At 42.1% G+C, this 20,422-nt stretch overlaps 1 protein-coding gene across 1 annotated transcript in view; it reads left to right on the top strand.

Moving 5' to 3' along the window:
* Positions 1-17,627, top strand: part of LOC145414683 (uncharacterized) — a 67,187-nt gene extending 49,560 nt beyond the window's left edge. Inside the window, exons 13-14 of the mRNA XM_080284201.1 lie at positions 5,617-5,749; positions 12,885-17,627. Coding sequence (XP_080140327.1) covers positions 5,617-5,749; positions 12,885-16,847 — 4,096 coding nt within the window. The 3' untranslated portion in view covers positions 16,848-17,627. The remainder of the gene's footprint in view (positions 1-5,616; positions 5,750-12,884) is intronic.
* The last annotated feature ends 2,795 nt before the right edge of the window (positions 17,628-20,422 follow it).

Below are 20,422 nucleotides of genomic sequence, written 5' to 3'. Positions count from 1 at the left end.
CAGCCTCATTCATCCCTGAGTGGCATTATATGAGCAATAAACCCCAACCACCCCTTGTATTTAAACAACACAAGCTCAGTCTGGTTGGAGCACCTTCATTACCCACTAAACCACCAGGCACCATAGTTTGGTTATGTGGTTACCACCCAGTGTAGTAAATCGTTTCCTGATGTACAGGAAACCATTTGGCTTGTCACAGAGTGCAGAGTCACCCGTACACAGAAGGAAGAGGAAGGAAAGAATGGAAAGAACATAAGAGGAAGGAAAGAAGGAAGGAAGAGAGGAGAGGGCAGTCACCTGAGAACAGCACTGCATTGAGTGAGTGGATGGTGAGTGCCCTCACTTATTTAAATTTATATATTTTATCATAAAAATCATCACTCAGAGATCTTTGGAAAAAGTTCCTTGCCTCTCTGGTTGCAGTGCTTAACCTTCACTTAGTGCCACTCATGTCTTTGCTGCTGCCTTTTAGGTTGTTCATAGGACTTCTGTACTACATGCAGTCTAGAACGTCCCCTGGGCTGTATAGAGCCTGAATAGCTTAACTTTTGAATTGATACATACTAGAACTCACGCTGTGCAGTTTTTGAATCTCAAATGATTTGAGATTTGCTGACTTCAGCAATCTGTTGTAGCTTTATTTATTTATTTATTTATTTTTTATTATTATTATTTTTTTTTAGTAGTAGTAGTAGTAGTAGTAGTCAGTTACCATTGATAGTGTTGGCTGAGAATAAGGATGCTTGGATGAGAGGTGAGAATAATTTATGTTTACTCACTGGGAAAAATCCAGAGGATTCACACCTTCCAGGAAGCACACTAGTGCATTGAAGGTGAGGGATTTACCTGACTCTGTCATTCAGTCATATGACAAGGAGAGTACTGTAATATCAGTGTGCTTGTGAAATTCATTCAAAGCCATCCATAAAGTTTGGTTTGCCGTGGTGGTTACAAGTACAGTACTGTGTGGTCACAAGCATATGTCAGAACTCTATTTATGTATGCACCAACTCAGATTCAGTTGTATTGTCACTGACTTGGTCCGCCATTCTTTATTAGCACGTCATACTGCCAACATCTCAGCTTGGTTGGGGTTCACATACCAACCTTCTCCACATTGTGTTCATATATTTTCTGTGCAACTGTGGTCACTTAATTAGTACGGTACTGTGCTTGTCTTTGGATGCTTGTGCTCCTAGTCTGTAGTTTGAACCCAAGCCAGTGTGGACATTTAAGTGCAGATAATATGCCTTTTCATATGCTGGCATATCTTCTAATGCTGTCAGCACTGCCGGTGGCATGTAAAGACTGTGATAACATACACAAACATAGGTATTACAACACTTTGACGTTCAGATGAATCACTCTTCTTACAGACACCTCCTCCCCATTAATACTTTGCCAGAATAGGGAAGGACTAATCCTGGGTATCGCTTCCTCTGAGGAGGTCCATTCCTACTGATATAGATTACACTGCACTTAACTGGATACTTTGCAGATTTTATTCTTGTTTTACTATGTTTGTTCTAGTCAATATTGTTGTCCTTACCAAATTCTATCTATCTATCTATATACCTAGTCTGCTTCCCCCAAGGAAAGGGAGGTAGCCAAGACAGGACGACTCACTCTCCATTTACTCATCCATTCAAACACATTCATTTGCATCTTAGCCCCAAAGGGGAGAACAGACAGATCTTCACCGCACCACACCGCACAAGGGTCAACTGCGCAATGCAATCAGTGACATCCGCAGCAGGGCCCGACAGCAGAACTGGTTTACCCCTGCCACATCATAACAGACCCATCCCCTTACCCGCAACTGACCTGACTAGCTGATTGCTTTTTCAAAAATTGGATTAGCACACTTAAGCTCACCTGTTAAGAGTTCAAGTGCAAGTTGGTTATCCCAGTTAGCCCAAGTGATTTTTTTTTTCTTTTGAATGCAATTTTAAAGATGTAAATTGCACACAGATTATCTGGTTGGTTCTCCAGCCCAAGTTCAAGCAAACATAGAACATGGTGTTATAGAAAGAAATATAATTACTGGTACCTGCTAACCCAAGCTGTTGTGTGGCTGATCCACTTACAGTAAATCCTCATTATACAGAGCCCTCATTTAACAAATTTTGGTTTTAACAACCACCATGAGCTGGCTGAACGTTATGTTTATTTAACAAATTTTCGTTCAGTAAAAGAATGGACGCATGGGAAACACTGGCCAGCTTGGCATCTCTTCACACGAACGCCCTCCTCCGTATCCCGCAGAACACTGCATCAGTCTCTGGGTGACCAGCATCATGAGAAGAGCCATGAATAGAGCATTTATTGAGAAAAAGAGCCATGTAGACTTAGCTGTATATTATTTGTGTAAAACTCTATATTTAACGATCTTTGTTCGATAAAAGTCACGACTCCTGGGAAATTAGTGAACAGCAGGGTGTTCAGCATTAACGAACTATCGGCTTTAAAATTAAGGGTCTGGTACCAATTACAGTAGTTATATCAAGTGTGTACTGTACTGGCAAATCCTTAATGACCAAATTGGGTTTTCAGTTATACAGTAAACCCTTACTATAATGGACCCCAGTATAAGTCAGATTTAACGGATGCCACGAAGGCCACCGAATAATCTGTTGGCTATACCAAACAACGTCTGTTAATGGGGCACATTACACGGTCATCCCAGATGCATCTGAGTCCATCAGACAGCTTTTTGGCTGTAATGTGCAATCTCCTTTAAAAGGGGCACATCACGCAGCCCTTAAAGAACAGCTCCCCACGTATGGAATGACTCAGAACCCAGTTACCGTGGTTTGCGGCGGTTTTTCACACCCACTTGGGCTAGATTGGACAGATGCAGGCAGGAATAGGTGACAGGATGGGCTACTTGGAGGCAGCTTCTGGTAGGCCTGGACGGGAGCGGAGTCTGTGGATGCACTGTATTGCACATGATCGGCCTCAGTCTTGCTGCGTCTTTGTGTTCAGACAACCACATGTGTGTCTCATGTCTCTCAACTTTGGCAACTGTTTTCCCAGTTTTATTGTGAAAAATTGCTTGTAGTAAGGAAATCTCCCAGCACTTCCTCTTTAGAAAAAACAAAGAGGAGGATTAGTACCATTGTGGAGAAGATGGAGGTAATCAAGGCCCATGAGAAAGGCATGAGTAAGGCTGACCTCATGTGCAAGTATGTCCTTAAGAAGTTGACTCTTCATGACATCCGTATGGCTAAAGATAAAACAAGGAGGCAGTGAAGAAAATTGAGAGTGGGAGGAAAGAGAAGGATGTGTCCAGGACGAGGAAGCTGCCCAGTGAAAAGCTGGATGAAGCCTGCAGGAGCAAGCTGAGGGTGTTCCTGTGCATGGCCTGGACATCCAACACACAGTACAGAGGCCTGCTATACACCTTGAAATAGAAGATTTCAAGTATAATGATGACTGACTTTGGAGGTTCAGAAGGTTCCATGGCATTGTTTTAAGGTTATAACTGGAGAGATGCTCAGTGCTGATGTTGCTGCTGTGGATATGTTTGTTGAGCATCTTCGAAAGCTGATGGAGGAGGGCCTGCGTGAATTTCAAATCTACAATGCAGACTAGACTGAGCTCTATGTGCTTGCTCTTCCTCAAAGCACCCAGGTTTCCAGAGATGTTGGCAGCACTCCACAGCATAAAACAATGAAGGAGTGTCACCATTCTGGCCTGTGCCAGTGCTGATGGCTCTCATCGCCTACAGCCAGTCATAGTAGGTAACAGCAAGCAACTCAGGTCACTCAAGGACATCATGGCTAAGCATCATGTGGAGTACCATGGGAACAAGGCCTCCTGGTTTACCCAGGATGTCATTAATGACTGGTCCCACCACAGCTTCAAGCCTTCCATGAGGCAGTACCCAAAAAGGTATGGCATCAGTCCAGACGACATGAAGGCACTGATGCTGTTGGACAATGCACCAGCCCATCCTTCCTCCAGCAGACGCCACAGCAAGGATGGACGAATCAAGGCCTTGTTCCTGTCAGCTAACACCACTGCCCTTATTCCACCCATGGACCTCGGAGTCTTAGAGAATGCCAAGAGGCACTACAGAAGCCTCTACTTGTAACAGTGCTTCATTGTGGCTGAGGATTGGACAGACCTGGATGACTTTGATGGCAGAGGCAAGAAAACCTTGCACAGTTTCAAGAAATACACCATAAAGGATGCCTTCTTCAACTGGGGAGAGATGTGGAAGAAAGTTCCACTTGCCACACTCAAGAATGTTTGGTGCAAACTCCTCAGATCTCTCAAGACTCCAGCCCCACAGCATGATTTTAAGGGGTTTGAGCCACTGAGGATGGCAGAAATGTTGACAGCTGCAGGGCAGGGAAACCTTGCTGAGAAGGAGCTGCAAGAGTGACTGGATGAGGGTGCTGGTGTGCTTGGGTACCATCACCAGATGGAGGAGGCTTTCTTGGTAAAACTACAGGAAGACAAGACACCAGCAAAGGAGTAAGACAAAGAGGAGACACCTGGACTGTATCTAGCTGAAGGCATTGATGCTGCAGACACAATCCTGGCCATCATAGGCAAAGTTGGAGGGCCTCCAGCTCAACATTATGAGGTCATGCAACTCATCATGCTGGAGTTAATGCAGCTGCAGCAGACAAGGCAGATCCTGCCTAAGATCTCCCAGTTTTTCAAGTCTGCACCTTCTGCTGCCAAGAGGCTTCATGCAGAATCAGAGACCTCCAGTGTATCTGTACCATCAACATCCTCAGCCTGCCTCCACATTGCCTCAGGATCCAGCACTATAGCCTGGACCCCAACCCCCAGTACCTCAGGACTCTACCAGATGTGACACCATAGTCACCAGAAGCTGTCTTTGCTGACAGTGACAATAGATTACAGTTAAATCAGTGTACAGCCTACAAGAGCACTGGCAGTGTAAGCACTGTACATCTATCTGTACAGGTAGTGTATAGTACATTTGTTTCTTATCCTTTTTACTCCAACCTGGCCTGAAATTGCCCTCTTTCCCATTGTGATTGTTGTAGTAACAGACTATAGTAATGCTATACTAGGCTTATGAAGTGTTATGACAAGATGTTAAATGAGCTGCAAAAGGGTGAAATTGTGTGCCAAGTTAATGTAAAATGGGTTTAGTTTTCATTTTTTGTACTAGAATATGCTGTTGTACTCATGTATTTTGAAAAATGTGCTTGAAATCCCATCTAAGGGGGATTGCCTTGGATATACAGTAACAAGCTATTGGCTTTAATGAACTTGGCTTTCCCCTGATTATACAGTAACAAACTATTGGCTTTAATGAACCTGGCTTTACCCCAGTTAGTCTATTGTAACGAGGGTTTAATTTATACGTTCATTCCTGTATTATTTTCCTGCCAGATCAGACTTTTCCTCATCAGTCAAATTGTGGTTGTGTGTATTATTAATTGATGGTGTTTATAGTTTCTGCAAACTTGTAGTTGTAAGGATCATCAGGAATTTTCCCTTTATCCACCATTGTAATAATTATCATATTGTGTAGATGGTGTGGTTGTTTGTTCCAGGTGATTTTTGGCTACAGAAATTTACCTTTGAGTACTGTTTCTTATACAAGTTCCCTGTTGATTTCTTCCACAGAATAATCAAGAAATGCAATCAACAAAAGCAGAAAGCGGCAGCTGAAGAAGAAGCAAAACAAGTACTTCGCAAACGTGTGCAAGCCTTCAAGGATGCTGAGCAACGCCTACTGATTCGTCATAAAAACTCGGAGGTTAGTTGCTTTTGCTTCCCACATTCCATTCATCCATCTTCCAGACTGTATTCCTCAAGAATGCCTCCAAATGAGGGAGTGAAGAGAGAGAGAGAGAGAGAGAAAATAAAACGGTTTTTCCAAGGCCAAAAACTCATTTTACAGTTGAGAGGCAATTTAAGGGCACCCAGTTCAGTATTACCTGCCTGAGAGAGTTATGTCCGTTTTCCTCCCTATGTATCACTGAGCAAGTCCGTGCACATAAGGTCATGGTGGCAAGACCAGCTTCCATGAATGAACATGTGCATACCTGGTCACCCATTAGTGAGTCACTTAGTCTGGTGCTCACTTTAGAACAGAGGTTGCCTTGTGTGGAGACAAGAAGAAGTACAATGCAGCCTTTCCTTATCTTTCCGATATAATTCTGCTCATTACCATTTCTAATGCCTGTGAGATGGCAGAAGTATTTTGAAACATCCTTATACAGTAGGTACTTCAAAATTTGCCATGAATGGGAATCCTCACTTTTTATTTTATTATTTTATTCATTCATTTATTTATTATTTTTAAGGCAGGAGGGGGGGAAGTAGTAGGAAGAGAAACCTGTTGGACAGAGTAGGACTAATGGGGGGAAGAGGAAGACAGTGTCGCAAAACAAGTGTATGGTGTATCATTTCTATGTAGGCTTTGTCAGCTCTCATTGTTCTCACATTCATCATGGCATTCTTCACACATTCTCAGGCCCTACAGTCCTTTTTGCACCACCATATCCATTCATGTTTATTAATGCTTAATTGTTTTCTTTCCCAGTTATTGGTAATTTTTCAGAATTATCTTTCTATCTGCCACATATTTTTTCACATTATAGAGTTTATTATTTTCATCTGGTGGTTAGCATGCCCAAGTCAGAAATTGCATTGCATGGAAGATTTGATATCCAAAAGTGACTGGATTTCTCTCTCTCTCTCTCTCAAATAGAAAAGTAGATTGGTCATTTACCCTAAAATGAACTGGACCTCAGTAAATTTGCCTTGAGTCCCTACACCTTCAGCGAAGAAATATGCAGTTGACTGTCAGCACTTTTTACCCCCCTGGGGGTAGGGGGGGTTTTCAAGAATACTCCCCCAGTATCCCTGCTTGTCGTAAAAGGCGACTAAAAGGGTTGGCGGAGGGTTAGTGCCCCTCCGCGGAAAACAACTAACTAAAAAGACAAACAATAAGCCTCAGACAAGGACTGACCAAAAGATGACGACCAAGGACCGGACAAAGGACATGGTAATCGGAACGTGGGATGTATGGGGAGCGAATGATGAGGTGAAAGAGAGAGAGATTGTCCAGGTGCTTGAGGGTGCAAAAGTTGATGTATGCGGAATAACTGAAACGAAATGGAGAGGTGAGAGTGTGAGAGAGATTGTCCAGGTGCTTGAGGGTGCAAAAGTTGATGTATGCGGAATAACTGAAACGAAATGGAGAGGTGAGAGTGTGAGAGAATGGAAGTATGGATGGGGTATATGTGGAGGAGTAGGTGAGAATGAGAGGGCAAAAGAAGGAGTATGTATAGTTGTGAGTAAAAGATGGAAGAAGAGCATAAGAGAGTATGGATCAGTTGGGTCAAGGATTGTGTGGGTAAGATTTAAAGTTGGAATACAAACGTGGGCGATTGTGTGTGTGTGTGTGTATACGCCAACGCAAGATCATGCAAGCAGAGTGAGAGAAGAGTTCTGGACAAATGTGGAAGTGTGCATGGAAAAGTTTGGAAGGAATGAGAGAGTGTTTTTGATCGGTGATATGAATGGTAAAGTAGGGAATGTGAAGGTGGATGGAATAGTTGGTGAGTGGGGTGTGCCTGCTGAGATAGATGAGAATGGCAGTGCGTTAGTGGACATTTGTGCTGGGAGGGGGTTGGTGACAGCCACTACCCTCTTCAGGCACAAAATGATCCACAGGTATATATGGCGAGTGATGAGACGGGTGGGTGGTGAACTGAATGAAAGGAAGGCAATGATTGATTATGTGTGTGTGGATGAAAGGATGTGAAAATGTGTAATGGATGCAAGAGCTTATAGAGGTTGGGGGAGTGGACTTTCTGACCATTACTTGGTGGTGGCCAGAATCAGGGTCCAATTAGGATGGAGAAATAGAAGAAGGGAAGGACAGGAAGAAGGAGTATTTGTAAGGAGGGTGGAAAGGTTACAAGAGAATGAGAAAAAGGCAGAGTATAAGAGAGAAGTGGAGGAATGATTGGGCAAGTATGAATTGGAGCAGATGGGGGACATGGAAGGTGTGTGCAGGATATTTACAGAGGAAATATGTGCAGCATGTGATGTGGTGTGTGGGATGAAGAGAAGACGGAGGGGTGTGCAAGGAACAGCGTGGTGGAATGAAGAGGTGAGACAGGCTGTGGCACAAAAGAAGAAAGCATACAATGAATGGATGAGAAATAGGGGCGTGGAAGTAGTTGAGAGGCGGAAGAGAGAGTTATATGTAGAAAGAAAGAGAGAGGTGAAAAGATTAGTAAGAGAGAGTAAGAAGAGAGCGGATGAGGAATTTGGAAGGTACTTGAGTGTAAAGTGGAGGGACTGTAAGAAAATGTTCTGGAAAGAGGTGAAAAGAGTAAGACAGGATGGAAGTGAAGTTAGCAGGGGAGTGAAAGATAAAAATGGTAGGTTACTAGTGGAGATGGGAGAAAAAGTGAGCAGATGGAGAGAACACTTTAAGGAATTGTTGAACATAGAGGATGGAAGTAATGCGAGTATAAGCGGCTGGGGAATGGCTGGGAAAAGGAGGGAGGTGAGAAGACAGGAAGAAATCAGTAGGATAGAAGTTGTGGAAGCAATGAAGAAAGTTAAATTGGGGAAAGCCCCAGGAATTGATGGAGTGTGTGGTGAAATGCAGAAGTATGGGGGAGAGATAGTAGTAGAATGGATGTGGAAAATGTGCAGCTTGGCCTGGGAGGAAGGTAGAGTCTCGGAGGATTGGTATAATTATTCCCTTGTACAAAGGAAAAGGGGAAAAAGAAGTGTGTCGTAATCATAGGGGCATCTGTCTTCTTAGTATAATAGGAAAAGTATATGGTAGGATACTTATTGACAGAGTTAGAGAAAGAACGGAGGAATTAGTTGAAGAAGAACAGGGAGGCTTCAGGAAGGGAAGAGGTTGTGTAGATCAGATATTCATTCTTAGATCTTTAGTGGAAAAGTTTCTAGAGAAGGGAAAGAAGTTGTATGCGGCTTTCATGCATTTGGAGATAGCATATGACAGGGTGGATAGACAAGGATTGTGGAAAATATTAAGAATGTATGGAGTAGATGGAAAGTTGTTGAATGCTGTGAAGAGTATGTATTATGGTGCTAAGGCTGCAGTGCATATGGATGGTGAACTGAGTGAATTTTTCTCTTTGAAGGTTGGGTTGAAACAGGGATGTGTCATGTCTCCATGGTTGTTCAGTCTGTACATGGATGGGGTAGTAAAAGAGGTACAAGGTAGAGTAGTGGATGTTGGAGTGGCCCTGGTGAGAGAGGGTAGTGTTTGAAAACTCCCTGTACTGTTGTTTGCAGATGATACTGTGTTGTTGAGTGAAGACGAAGGAGAGCTGCAAGGCTTGGTGGATGAGTTTGGGAGTGTGTGTAAGAAACGGATTCTAAGGGTGAATGTAGGGAAGAGTAAAGTGATGGTATTTGAGAGAGATGAAGTCAGTGAATGTACAGCAAGGTTGGATGGTGAGGAATTGGAAAATGTGAGTACGTTTAAGTACTTGGGTAGTGTGATGAGTAAGGATGGAGGTTTGGAGGGTGAAGTGCTGGAAAGGGTATAGCAGGGAAGAAAGGTTGCTGGTTCCTTGAAAGCAGTGATAAGAAGCAGGGAAGTGAGCATGGAAGTGAAAAAGTTACTACATGACAGTATTGTGATACCAACTCTAATGTATGGAAGTGAAGCTTGGACGTTGCTGGAAGGACACAAGTCAAGAGTGAGAGCAGTGGAAATGAGTTATTTAAGAGGAGCCTGTGGAGTCACGTGGAGAGACAGGCTGACAAATGAGGATATAAAGGAGCACTGTGTTGTGGATGTGGATGTGATAGGAAGCATTAGGAGGAATACACTGAGGTGATTTGGCCATGTGGAGAGGATGGAGGGTGAAAGACTGACGAAGAGAGTGTATGTGAGTGAGGTAGAGGGGGGAAGAGGGAGAGGGAGGCCAAGGATGAGATGGAGGGATGGGGTGGAGAGGTATATGAGAGAGGAGGGTGTGAGTTGGGAGCGGGGCAGTGAAATGGTGGGGGACAGGGCGACTTGGAGGCAATTTGTTTGTGGCCACCCCGAACGGGATTGAGGCGTCTGGCAATAGATAGATAGATAGACTTTTGTTCCCCCCCACCCCCACGATTTTTTTTTTTTTTTTTTTTTTTCTCCGATATGCTTTCTCTCTTTCAGAGAAACTGTTGTTATTCTTCGTTCCCCTCAAATCTATCATTTGTTAATTTTATATTTTTCTCACTTGAGTAACTTTCGCTTTATGGAAAGATCTCTACTGCACACGGGGAGGTCAAGGATGGGCCTCAGTGCTGTGTACTGATGTAATGTATCCGGCCTGTCACCTTCATACAGTTTTTAGATCCCTGGTAATGGACAGCACTGGATTGAATAATGGATGGATGCACTATTTAGTAACCTCTTTTATACATTTCATTACCTCAGTATAATTTGTAAACAGATTATTGCACCCTGTGGTTTAGTGGATTATTAAGCACTCCAGTTGGATTGAGCTTGTGCTGGTTTATATCCAAGGGGTTGTTGGGGTTTATTACGTAATGCCACTCAGGGATGAATGAGGCTGGTCACTCACATCTTTTGTCAGGACCAGCTTACCTATCCGTGGGCTCCTACACTCCTCATAGGGCAGCACAGGATTGGATGATGATGATGATGATTTATCTGAGCTCCATTCTTTCATTCACCTCAGTTGCCTTTTTATCTGTTCCATGTCTCTGTATCTTCCCATCCACTAAGCTGTTTCTTTTTTTACTAGTCACTGTATTTGCAACATCTCATACAAATTTGGCATCCTGAGCCAAATACTGTATTATGCATGTCTCATTTTCATCTCCATTGGATTATGTCAGAGAGCATTGTCAATAGGAAGAGAAACCTATCAAGTCTCTCTCTTTGCATAGGAATATTAGTTAGCAGTGGAAACCAAGATGTAGAAAAAATGAAATATTAGGTGATTTTTTTTTCCTTTACTGTGCTCGTATTCTGCAGATTTTCCAAATTTGTGTGTTTTCAGTTCATTGACTCTGACTCCTCCAGTCTTTCATTCATTGATGTGCTGCTGATTTATTGTTCAGCTTTTCTTCATTTCTTAATTCGTTTTTAGTACTTCCCCTACCCATTTCCCCATGCCATGCAACTCTCCGTTTCACCATGTCTATTACTTTTGTATGATAGGACAAACGTCCACTTTCAGCTTCCTCATTACCACATCCAAGCATTGCTCATTCAAATGGCACTAGCCAGTCCGGCTTTTTTCGTCATGCTCTCCAGCCTCTATACCATGATTATTTGGGTACTGTGTTTGAAGTATGAATTCAACATCATCATCATCATCATCATCATCATCATCATCATGCAGACCTCTTTTTTCACTTAACCCTTGTACACAAACCCTTCTATCTAGTAACACTATCACAAACCCCGTGTGTTTTTCACTCGAAATTGGAAAATTGGAAAAAATACTAAATACAGAGCTTTGATAAAATAAAGGTACAAGAAGGACGTTAGGCTTTGTACTTTAAGTTAACATTACAAAGGATTGAAAATCACATCACTTTGTTATGGAAACTGAGTAATAAAAATAGTGACTACAGTAAAAGTAGGGAAATTTGGCTTGTTTCACGAAAAAATCACACACACCCAAAAAATTCAGCATATGCCTTTGGAAAACCTCCCATCCTCCCAAGTCCTTTGGAACACAACTGAAGGGGTTGGCATGCCACTGCTGCTGTGGTAGAAACCCGATGTTCACTTTGGTTTTCAGCCTTTGCACATACGAACCAAGACCTGCAGCAGAGACCCACGTGCAGACAGTGATGGTGTATCCTTCCTCTACCATAACTGGCTGCCAAATGAAGCTACTGGAGGACTGGTAACCCTGGGAGCAAGGGAACCATACGCAATGGCAATGACGTCATGTGGGTCGGGTGGAATTCACCCGGGGTTTGTGTTCTAGGGTTAAGGATGGGGTGAGGTAGGGATCAGGAAAGCAAGGAAAGAGAAAACATGATAGAGGTAGAACTTATCAGTAGCATGCCTAGTGAAATGGGCAAGGCACTCATACACTCATCATTTCAGTCTGTTTATTTATAGCCAGACACCTTTATGCCAAAAGGGATTATGGGACACAAAAATCACCTTCACATTACTCAGTCCTTTGCCATCTGGCTACCCTTTGACCAACTCGCACCATCCTCACTCATATTACAGTAATCACTCTAATATCCGGACGCCCAATATCCGAACATCCCCACTATCCGGACATAAGAATGTTTCATACTGTACTTTTTTTCCATACTATACTTACCTCATTTCACTCTTTAATGTCCTTTATTGGTGTGATTAGGGTGTTAGGAGCTATGCATGTGCAGTAGGAAGGTGTTTTTCTGAGTTAGGCTAGGTTAGGGTCCATAAGTACCAGTACAGGAGCCAGTCACCAGAATGTTTATTATTGTATGAAGCTACTTTTAAACCCTCATTTTATGTTTCTTTTGCATTTATTTCAGTCATTTATGTGCCTTATTGGTGTGATTTGGGTCTTAAATAGGTGCTATGCATGTCCAGAGGGAGTTGTATAGGTGTTTCTCTGAGTTAGGGTCCATAAGTACAAGTCCATAAGCTGGGGCCCAATATCCGGACAGAACCAATATCCAGACCTACCCATGGCTCTATTACGTCGGATATTGGAGTGATTACTGTATCTCCCCACCTCATCCCTCCATCTCATCCCCAGTCTCCCCTTCCCTCTCTCTTCATCCACCATGCTCAAATACACTCTCTTAGTCAGTCTCTCATTCTCCACATTCTCCACATTCTCTACATGACCACACCATCTCAAGGCACATAATCCTCTCATCATGTACTGATGCATAACTTTCTTTGTCAGGCCGTGTTCGAAGCTTATCCCGAGACACACCCCAAGTACCAGGAAGAGTGGAAGTCCTTTTGGAAGAGGCGGCGCCAAGAGCTCAAAAGTGAAGGTCAGGATCCCAACCTCCATGACTTCAATACAGAGTGGGAAGGAGTTTGGCCGCGACGAATGAAAGAGTTGATGGATTTGGAATTTAATGCTAGAAGAGATGCTCTTATTCAAGAATATGACTTACAGAAGGTCAATGTAGATGATGTCCTTAAGTCTTTCGAATCACAGGTTACTCTCAAGGAGCCCCCCAGTTTAGAAACAGATAAAGATAAGTCTAAACCTTCAGTGGGAATGCCAAAAAATGCATTGCCATGTAATCTGAGACCTCTTGTCGTTGGTAACTCAACACTGGTTGTTGGTAAACCTCTGTCTATAGCTAAGCAATCAGCAGAGAAAGCTCAGGTGCAGAGTTCTGATGCTACAGAAGAGACAGATGAAAAAACTGCTACAGATTCCAGTGCATCAAGTGATACCGGTACATACATGCCTGTAAGAAAGCCTGTAGGTAACGTCCCTCGTCTCAAGTTCAGGCTACAAGGGAAAGGAAGTGGGATGACAGAAAAAGGCAGGAATGTTTCTTTCAGATCACCTGCCAAGACAGGGAAAGAGATTCATGATCATGGAAAAAGTGTGTCAAGCAAGCAGCCTTTCTCTGATGTAAAATCTGAGGACAAGCAGTATTCAGTTGAACATACTCTAAGTTTGCTACAAGATGTTACGAGGTTGCTTGGGTATCATGGTCCTGGAATCAGTGATCTTTTTTCCAAAGTACAGGGTAGTCTTTTTGATGGTGAAGACCCATTATTGTTGTTTAAAGATAAAATCAATGTGGATTTGATAAGCTTTGCACGTGCAAAATTATCTGCACATATTTTTGCTGGAACAACAGGTACACTGTTACCCGCTGCCCAGATGGCTGTAGACAGAGCTGCATGGCTTTTGTCCGAAATTGAGAAACTCTCTTCTCTAATGAAAGAAACTGAAAAAGATAAATCATATGAGAAAAAGTCATCATCCAAGGATACTTTATTACCATCAAAAGACAAATTGTCACATAAAGATCAGTCATCATCGATTGACAGATTGTCCTCAGGAGAAAAATCATCTAAGGACAAATCCAGGAATGATGACAGAGATAAACTTATAGGAAGGTCAAATCATGAGAAATATGCTCACAGAGAAAAATCACCTAACAGTGAAAAAGTACACATTGAAAACAGGGAAAAAAAGTTGTATCATGAGAGAATGTGCAGTTCCACTACCGTAGATTTATTTGATATTAGCCAGGCAGTAGAAGGAATGGATAGAGTAGAAACAAACAGCTATATTACCAAATATTTGGAAAATCGTGGTTTTGAGGTAACCGAGAAACTTCTTCAGCACACGCTGTCTTCACTTACATTATTAAAAACTAACAGTAAACAGATAACTGCTTCAACTGCTCCAGGTGAACCTTGTCCAGATGGAAAACAGCTCACTCAAATGGATCCTTCAAGCATGACATCTTCAGCTGATACTCCAAACCCAGGGACAAGCACTGCTGCACAAAGTTTGGTTCAGCCTTCAACTGGTCAGCCTCCCAACAGGCCAGTAGTTTCACCATATCAAACTTCACAGCATAAAGTAAATTCTTCAACCAGTAAAGCATCTGGATCTAAGGTCGTGTCATTGCAGGCACCCTCACTTGATGGTGTACCTATGGCAGAGCCTAAGGTTCTGCCTTCAGGTACAGTGTCTCTGGCTGCTCGTGCATCCAAATTATCACCTAATTTTGTGTCAGTTGTGTCACCCAGTATGAAAGTTACAGGTAGTGGTGCATCAACTAGTATGAAAGCTACTGTTAGTGGTGCACCTAATCAGATTCTGTCATCTATCAAGGATCCACCTGCTAACGTGATGCATGCTACTGGTGGTACATCCAAGTCAGTACTCCAGACTGCTAAAGATCCACCCTCAAACAGGAGACCATTACTTCTTGGCTTTGTTGGTCAGATGTTTGTGCCTGGCCCAGTTCTGCCTTCAACTATGAAACCATCTTTAATTAATAGTGAGAAAGGGTCAACATTACCTCTGTCTCAAACTTCAAATTTGAACACTGGTGCTGCTACAAGTGTTATCTCAAAACCATTGTTCCCATCAGCTCAGACTATTATTTCAAAAACGAATATCTCATCAGGTACTGACAGGTCCAAAAAATGTTTCCTATCAGCACAGACTATAATCTCAAATTTCAATAAATCTTCAAAAGATAGCATCACAAAGCATCTTACCTCAGAGAATAATAAAGCCACCTATAGTAATAACAAAACTGATGCTTCTGCTTTAGCTCTGATATCTACCATCAAGCAGGCTTCATTACGAAGTGCCTCTAAACTAGGTATTCCACCTGACACATCAAAGAAGAATCCACCAGTCCAAGAAAATGCTGATATTGTCAAGAAAAATAACTCGGCCACTAAAAGTTTAGTTTCAATCCTCAGGAAACCTTCAGCAGATGCAGCCACTAAATCAGAAGTCCCAGCAGTAACTTCAAGTAATGAAGCTCTCTCTCAGGAAAAGAACAGAAATGATAAAAATGAAAATTCAAAAGGCAGTGGGTTGTCTCTCTTGCAAAAAGCTTACAGGCCAGAAGCTAGTGTTGACAAAAGTAACCTTGGAAATGAATCTGCTTGGTCTGGTGGAGAAGCCTCTTGGTCTAGACAAACATCCAACAGCTCAATAAGAGAATCCACAAGCTCTAAAGGAGAAACCAACAGTCCTTTACAGGTATCAGACACTTCATCTCAAGAATCCAGTTATTCTAGAAGTGAACTTGACATTCCCAGACAAACAAGCAGCAGCTCAGTAAGAGAATCCACAAGCTTGGAAAGAGAAACCAAAAGTTCAAGACAGATATCAAACACCTCAGCTCAAGAATCCAGTAATTTTAGAAGAGAACATGACAGTTCCAAACATGACTCTGATGTGTCTGCAGGAGAATTGGGTGGATCTGGTTATTCTAGAAAATCTGATGATTCCAAAAATGAGCCAGTTAGGCCTAGAGTAGATTATGCTAGTCATGGGATAAACTCTGAGTTGTCAGGTAAAGAAGCAAAGGATATCAAAAGAGATGATGATGGTCGTATGACTGTATCAGGAGATTCTGTACCGGCAGCAGATGTCTCAAAGAGTGAATATGATAGTTCTGTAAAAGCACTGACTGAAAAAATACTTCGCAGTTTTCAGAACCTTCCAGGGTGTCAAGACACACTAGTTTCAAGGGACCAGCCACAAATAGTTAGAAATGATGATAAACAGGAGCATGACAGCCACCACATGGCATCATCACAAAGTGTTAATTATGATCCTAAGGGACAAGAGCCTGGCAAACAGCACAATTCATCACAATTTGCTGATTATGATGGTAACAAACCAGCTGGCAGTTATTGTAAGCCATCATCACAGTTTTCTGACTATGATCTTAAAAAGCAAGAGCTCAATAGTCACCACAACACATCATCACAAAATTTTGATTATAGTCTTAGGACACAAGAACATGGTAGTTATTACAGGCCATCATCACAGTTTGGTGGTTACAGTCATATGAAGCAAGAACCTAGTAGTTACCACAAGCCATATTATGAGCTTAACCGGGAACCAGGTAACTACCACAAGCCAGTACCACAAGTTTTTGATTATGGTCATAAGCAATCATCAGGCAGTTACCAAACAATCCCAGCACAAAGTGTTGATTATGATCATGGGAAGCAGGCATCAGGCATTTACAATTATAATGATCATAGAACACAAGGTCCAGGTAGTTACCACAACCCACCATCACAGTCTCAAAATTATGGTAATCAGCAAGAGCCTGGTAATTACCACAAACCAGCCTCACCAAAGGGCGTGACCGAAGCTTTGGAAGAGCTGCTGTCAGATCAGTTTTAGAGCCGTATTGGTGCCTGGAGAGACATGTCTTCGTGTGATGGCATGGATTTAAACAGGTGGTGGAGCTGGCAGTTATACAAACATCCCTCAGTCCCCTCCCTTTCCACCAAATGAAGGATGGTGGCCTGCAAAGAAGGGCAACTTTGGCCTGTAGTCCACTGCGTTTATAGTCAGATGAGTCTGGGGTTGCAGTTGCTATTATTGCCACTATAGTCGTTTTACCCTAACCTGGCCCAGGTGTTCATCCTGTTGTAGCTTTGTTTCATGTAGCTCTGGCAGAAATTAGCAGTGCTACAGCTTTGCAGTCTTTCCACTTTTTCTTTGGGGCTAGCACATAATCTAGCGTTAATCTGTTGCTACAGCTCAGTATTTGAGATGGAGAGCTGGCAATTTTAGTCCACGTCATTGTGAAAAGAGTATAGTATAGTAAAAGTCCTATAATCCGAATGGCAGGGGACCAAGTGTCATTCGAACGATTGGGAGGGACCTCTGAAAACATTACAAGTATGTACATGATCGTTAAATAAACTTAAAGTGATATGGGTTATTGTTTTACTCACCAGCAATATATAGAAGTTTAGCTGAATAATTGCAGGCAGGTACATCCAAGTCCAAGAGCAGGTCCAAGCCAGATAAATCCACAGATAAAATGCAGATAAAGCCAAGAGAAACAATCTGTTTGAATCACTTATTTTTCACTCAGTTCACTCAATAGTAACTTACTGTAATTTACTTAATTTTCACTCATTACACTAAAATTTATTACAGCACTTAAAATTATCTGCCACCTTGAAAAGTTCAAAGTTTGGGGGTATTTGGATTATTGGTGGTCAGATTAAAGGACTTTTACTGTACTATTAGTGATGTATTCTAAGTAACTTTGGCAGTTTGTAAAACCTCAGCCTTATTTTTTATCCATCCATCCATCCATCATCCAATCCTACATTGCCCCTTGAGGAGCGTAGAAGACCATGACTAGGCAAGTTGGTCCTGACATTTTTTTTAAATTTTATTTTCTTCACATTACATCTCAGCATCCTATTGTATATTATGTTATTGATGCAGTCTGTGTCAGTATTTAAATCGAAATGGCATGAAAGAGAATGTCAGGGTGTATTGCACTTATACATCTCTGAGGAAGAGATGCTACAAAGCTCCCAAAGCCACTTGAAATACACCCTTTAATATAGTAACCGTTGCAGCAAATAGTACAGTAAGTCTTTGTTATTTGTTGTCTTTATTAATGTTCTCTTTTGCAATTAACCCATGGTATAGTACAAAAAAAATGCCTGGTAAAGTTCTGTTGGAACCTATACAGCTGGCTCGCCTGTTGTGTCCTTCAGCGTACAGTACCAAGGTGCTGGAGAGGGACACCATGTGGTGGCACTAATGTAAATGAGCAGCTTCATTGCCTGGTTATACAATCGTCCCTCAGTTCCCTCCCTATCTCCCAAAAAGAGGATGGTGTACTGCAGGGGGACAGCATCGGTCGGCAGTCCATAGGGTTCACTCTTCAGGTGATCCTTGGTCTACAGCTACTACTGCTACCACCAGGGCTGGTTTTAGAGGGGGGGACAGGGGGTCAATGCCCCACCAAATTTTTCGATTGCCCTCCCAAATGCAAATTATCAGTATATGATATGCCCCCTAGCTACGCCTATGTGCCCCATCAGTATGTGTAGCCGCCCCTCCAAGTGGAGCAGTCTAGAACCGGCACTGGCTACCACTACCTCAGGACCAATAGTATGGAAAAAGTTGGGAGCTTGGAACATATTACGAACATACAGCAAGGGCTTACTATATTGTACAAGACCTCGTGGATCCATATATGGCAAAGTTTTTTCATCTGAAAAGTTCTAAGAAGTTATGTTCAAGGAATGTGCAAACTAAAGAGCAGTACTGCACTGATTAGAATATGACTGTTGAAGGTTACAATGAAGCCCTCTCATATTTCACAATGTTATTGGAGGGCATTGCACATATGTAGGCAGATGATGAATTTGTTGTAGATTAAAAGTACAGTATAGCACTTTGTTTGATAAAGAGCATTTATAGGCTTTGTTTTTAAATTGTGCTCATACTGTACAGTAAAGGACAAAGTATTTCACCTTCAGTATGATGATGTCTTTGTACATTTCATTCTTGCTACCTCTAGGTGATTTAATTCAGCTTTTTACTTAATGCTGTATCTAACTCCTCCATATCTAAAAGCCTCTCATAAGTTTAAAGAAATCATCTGAAGGTAGCAAGAATTAGGTGAAAAATACAAAACTGGATTAAAGAGAGATTATGCAATATGCATATTTCTCTCATAAGAATAAGAGAGGATTAAAGGTCTTTCTCAGTTTATTTTGCTTGGTATGCTGTACATTTACATCATCAGTTACATGACTCTTGTGCCTCAGGAATCAAAGGAATTACATTACTATGAAGTTTTCATTAATATTTCAGTTCTTGGTAATTCAGTTCTGAAATATATTTTACAAGCAAAGCCATTGGTTGATAACCAGACTGAAATACAGTATGTATGCATTATTTGTATGTATATACCGAAGTTAATTCACTGTAAAATTCTAAAAAAGTTTTCTTGTAGAAATACTACATTTCATATTTTCTGTAGTTTGGTTGTTGAGAGGTATGTGAGGGAGGGGGTAGTGAGTTGGGAGGAGGGCAGTCAAACGGTAGGTGACGGAGCAACTTGGAGGTGTTTCGTCTGTGGCCACCTTTTGCGGGATTGGGACGTCAGGCTATGGATAGATATATACATAGGTTGTACTCATCTTAATAAGAGTCGTTGCCTTTGAACTACATAGTCATGACTGAAATTTAGTGTTGTATACCTTACTGTTGCCTGTAGCTCACTTGCAGCTTCAGAGTCCTTATGTATCATATTTGTGTATAATAAATTTCAAAGTTTTCCTGATGACTAATTAATTATTGTATGTACTTGGTGGTAAGTGGTGGCAACCATCATCCACTCGCTTGATGTAGTACTGCCTATTTCTTCCTTTACCTTTATCATCTTTTGTTCTGTGTCTGCCCTCCTCTCTTCCTATTTCCCCAATTTTTCCTGTCACTTTTTACTCTTCTGTCCTTTTCAGGTGGCTTTACATTGAGTGACAAGCCTAATGATTTCGTGTAAGCCAGGAAGCCATTTACAGTGCTTGAAAGTAACCATATAACCAACCCACACATGTTCCCTTTCTGTCAAGAAGTGGGTTGGTGGAGGGTTAGTGCCTCTCCCCGTAAAACGACTAACAGCCATCCCTTATTAGATTATGCCATTTGGCTGTGGTTGGATGGATGTGCTGGATATGGAATTTATCCTTGGGTTTCAGAAAGAACAAATGTTGCCATCATCCCAAATTATTTTCCCATCCAAGAATGGGGTGAAGAGCAGCTAGGCTCATATGCGAAGTGTGTAAACACGTGTGTAGTTGTCACTGTTGTGCTATTCGTCTGTCTGATTTAAAAAAAAAAAAAAAAAGGCGTACAGCTGCCCCTCCAGTGTCATTATGTGCAATGAACGCTCTCCCTACGTGTCAAGTGGGGTTGGTGGAGGATTAGTGCCCCTC

The sequence above is a fragment of the Coenobita brevimanus genome, chromosome 100 (assembly GCF_032717465.1).
Source record: "Coenobita brevimanus isolate Jiangsu-jjx chromosome 100, ASM3271746v2, whole genome shotgun sequence".
Classification (NCBI taxonomy): Eukaryota; Metazoa; Arthropoda; class Malacostraca; order Decapoda; family Coenobitidae; genus Coenobita; species Coenobita brevimanus.
The sequence above is the reverse complement of the archived record's forward strand: the minus strand, read 5'-3'. Positions and strand labels throughout refer to the sequence as shown.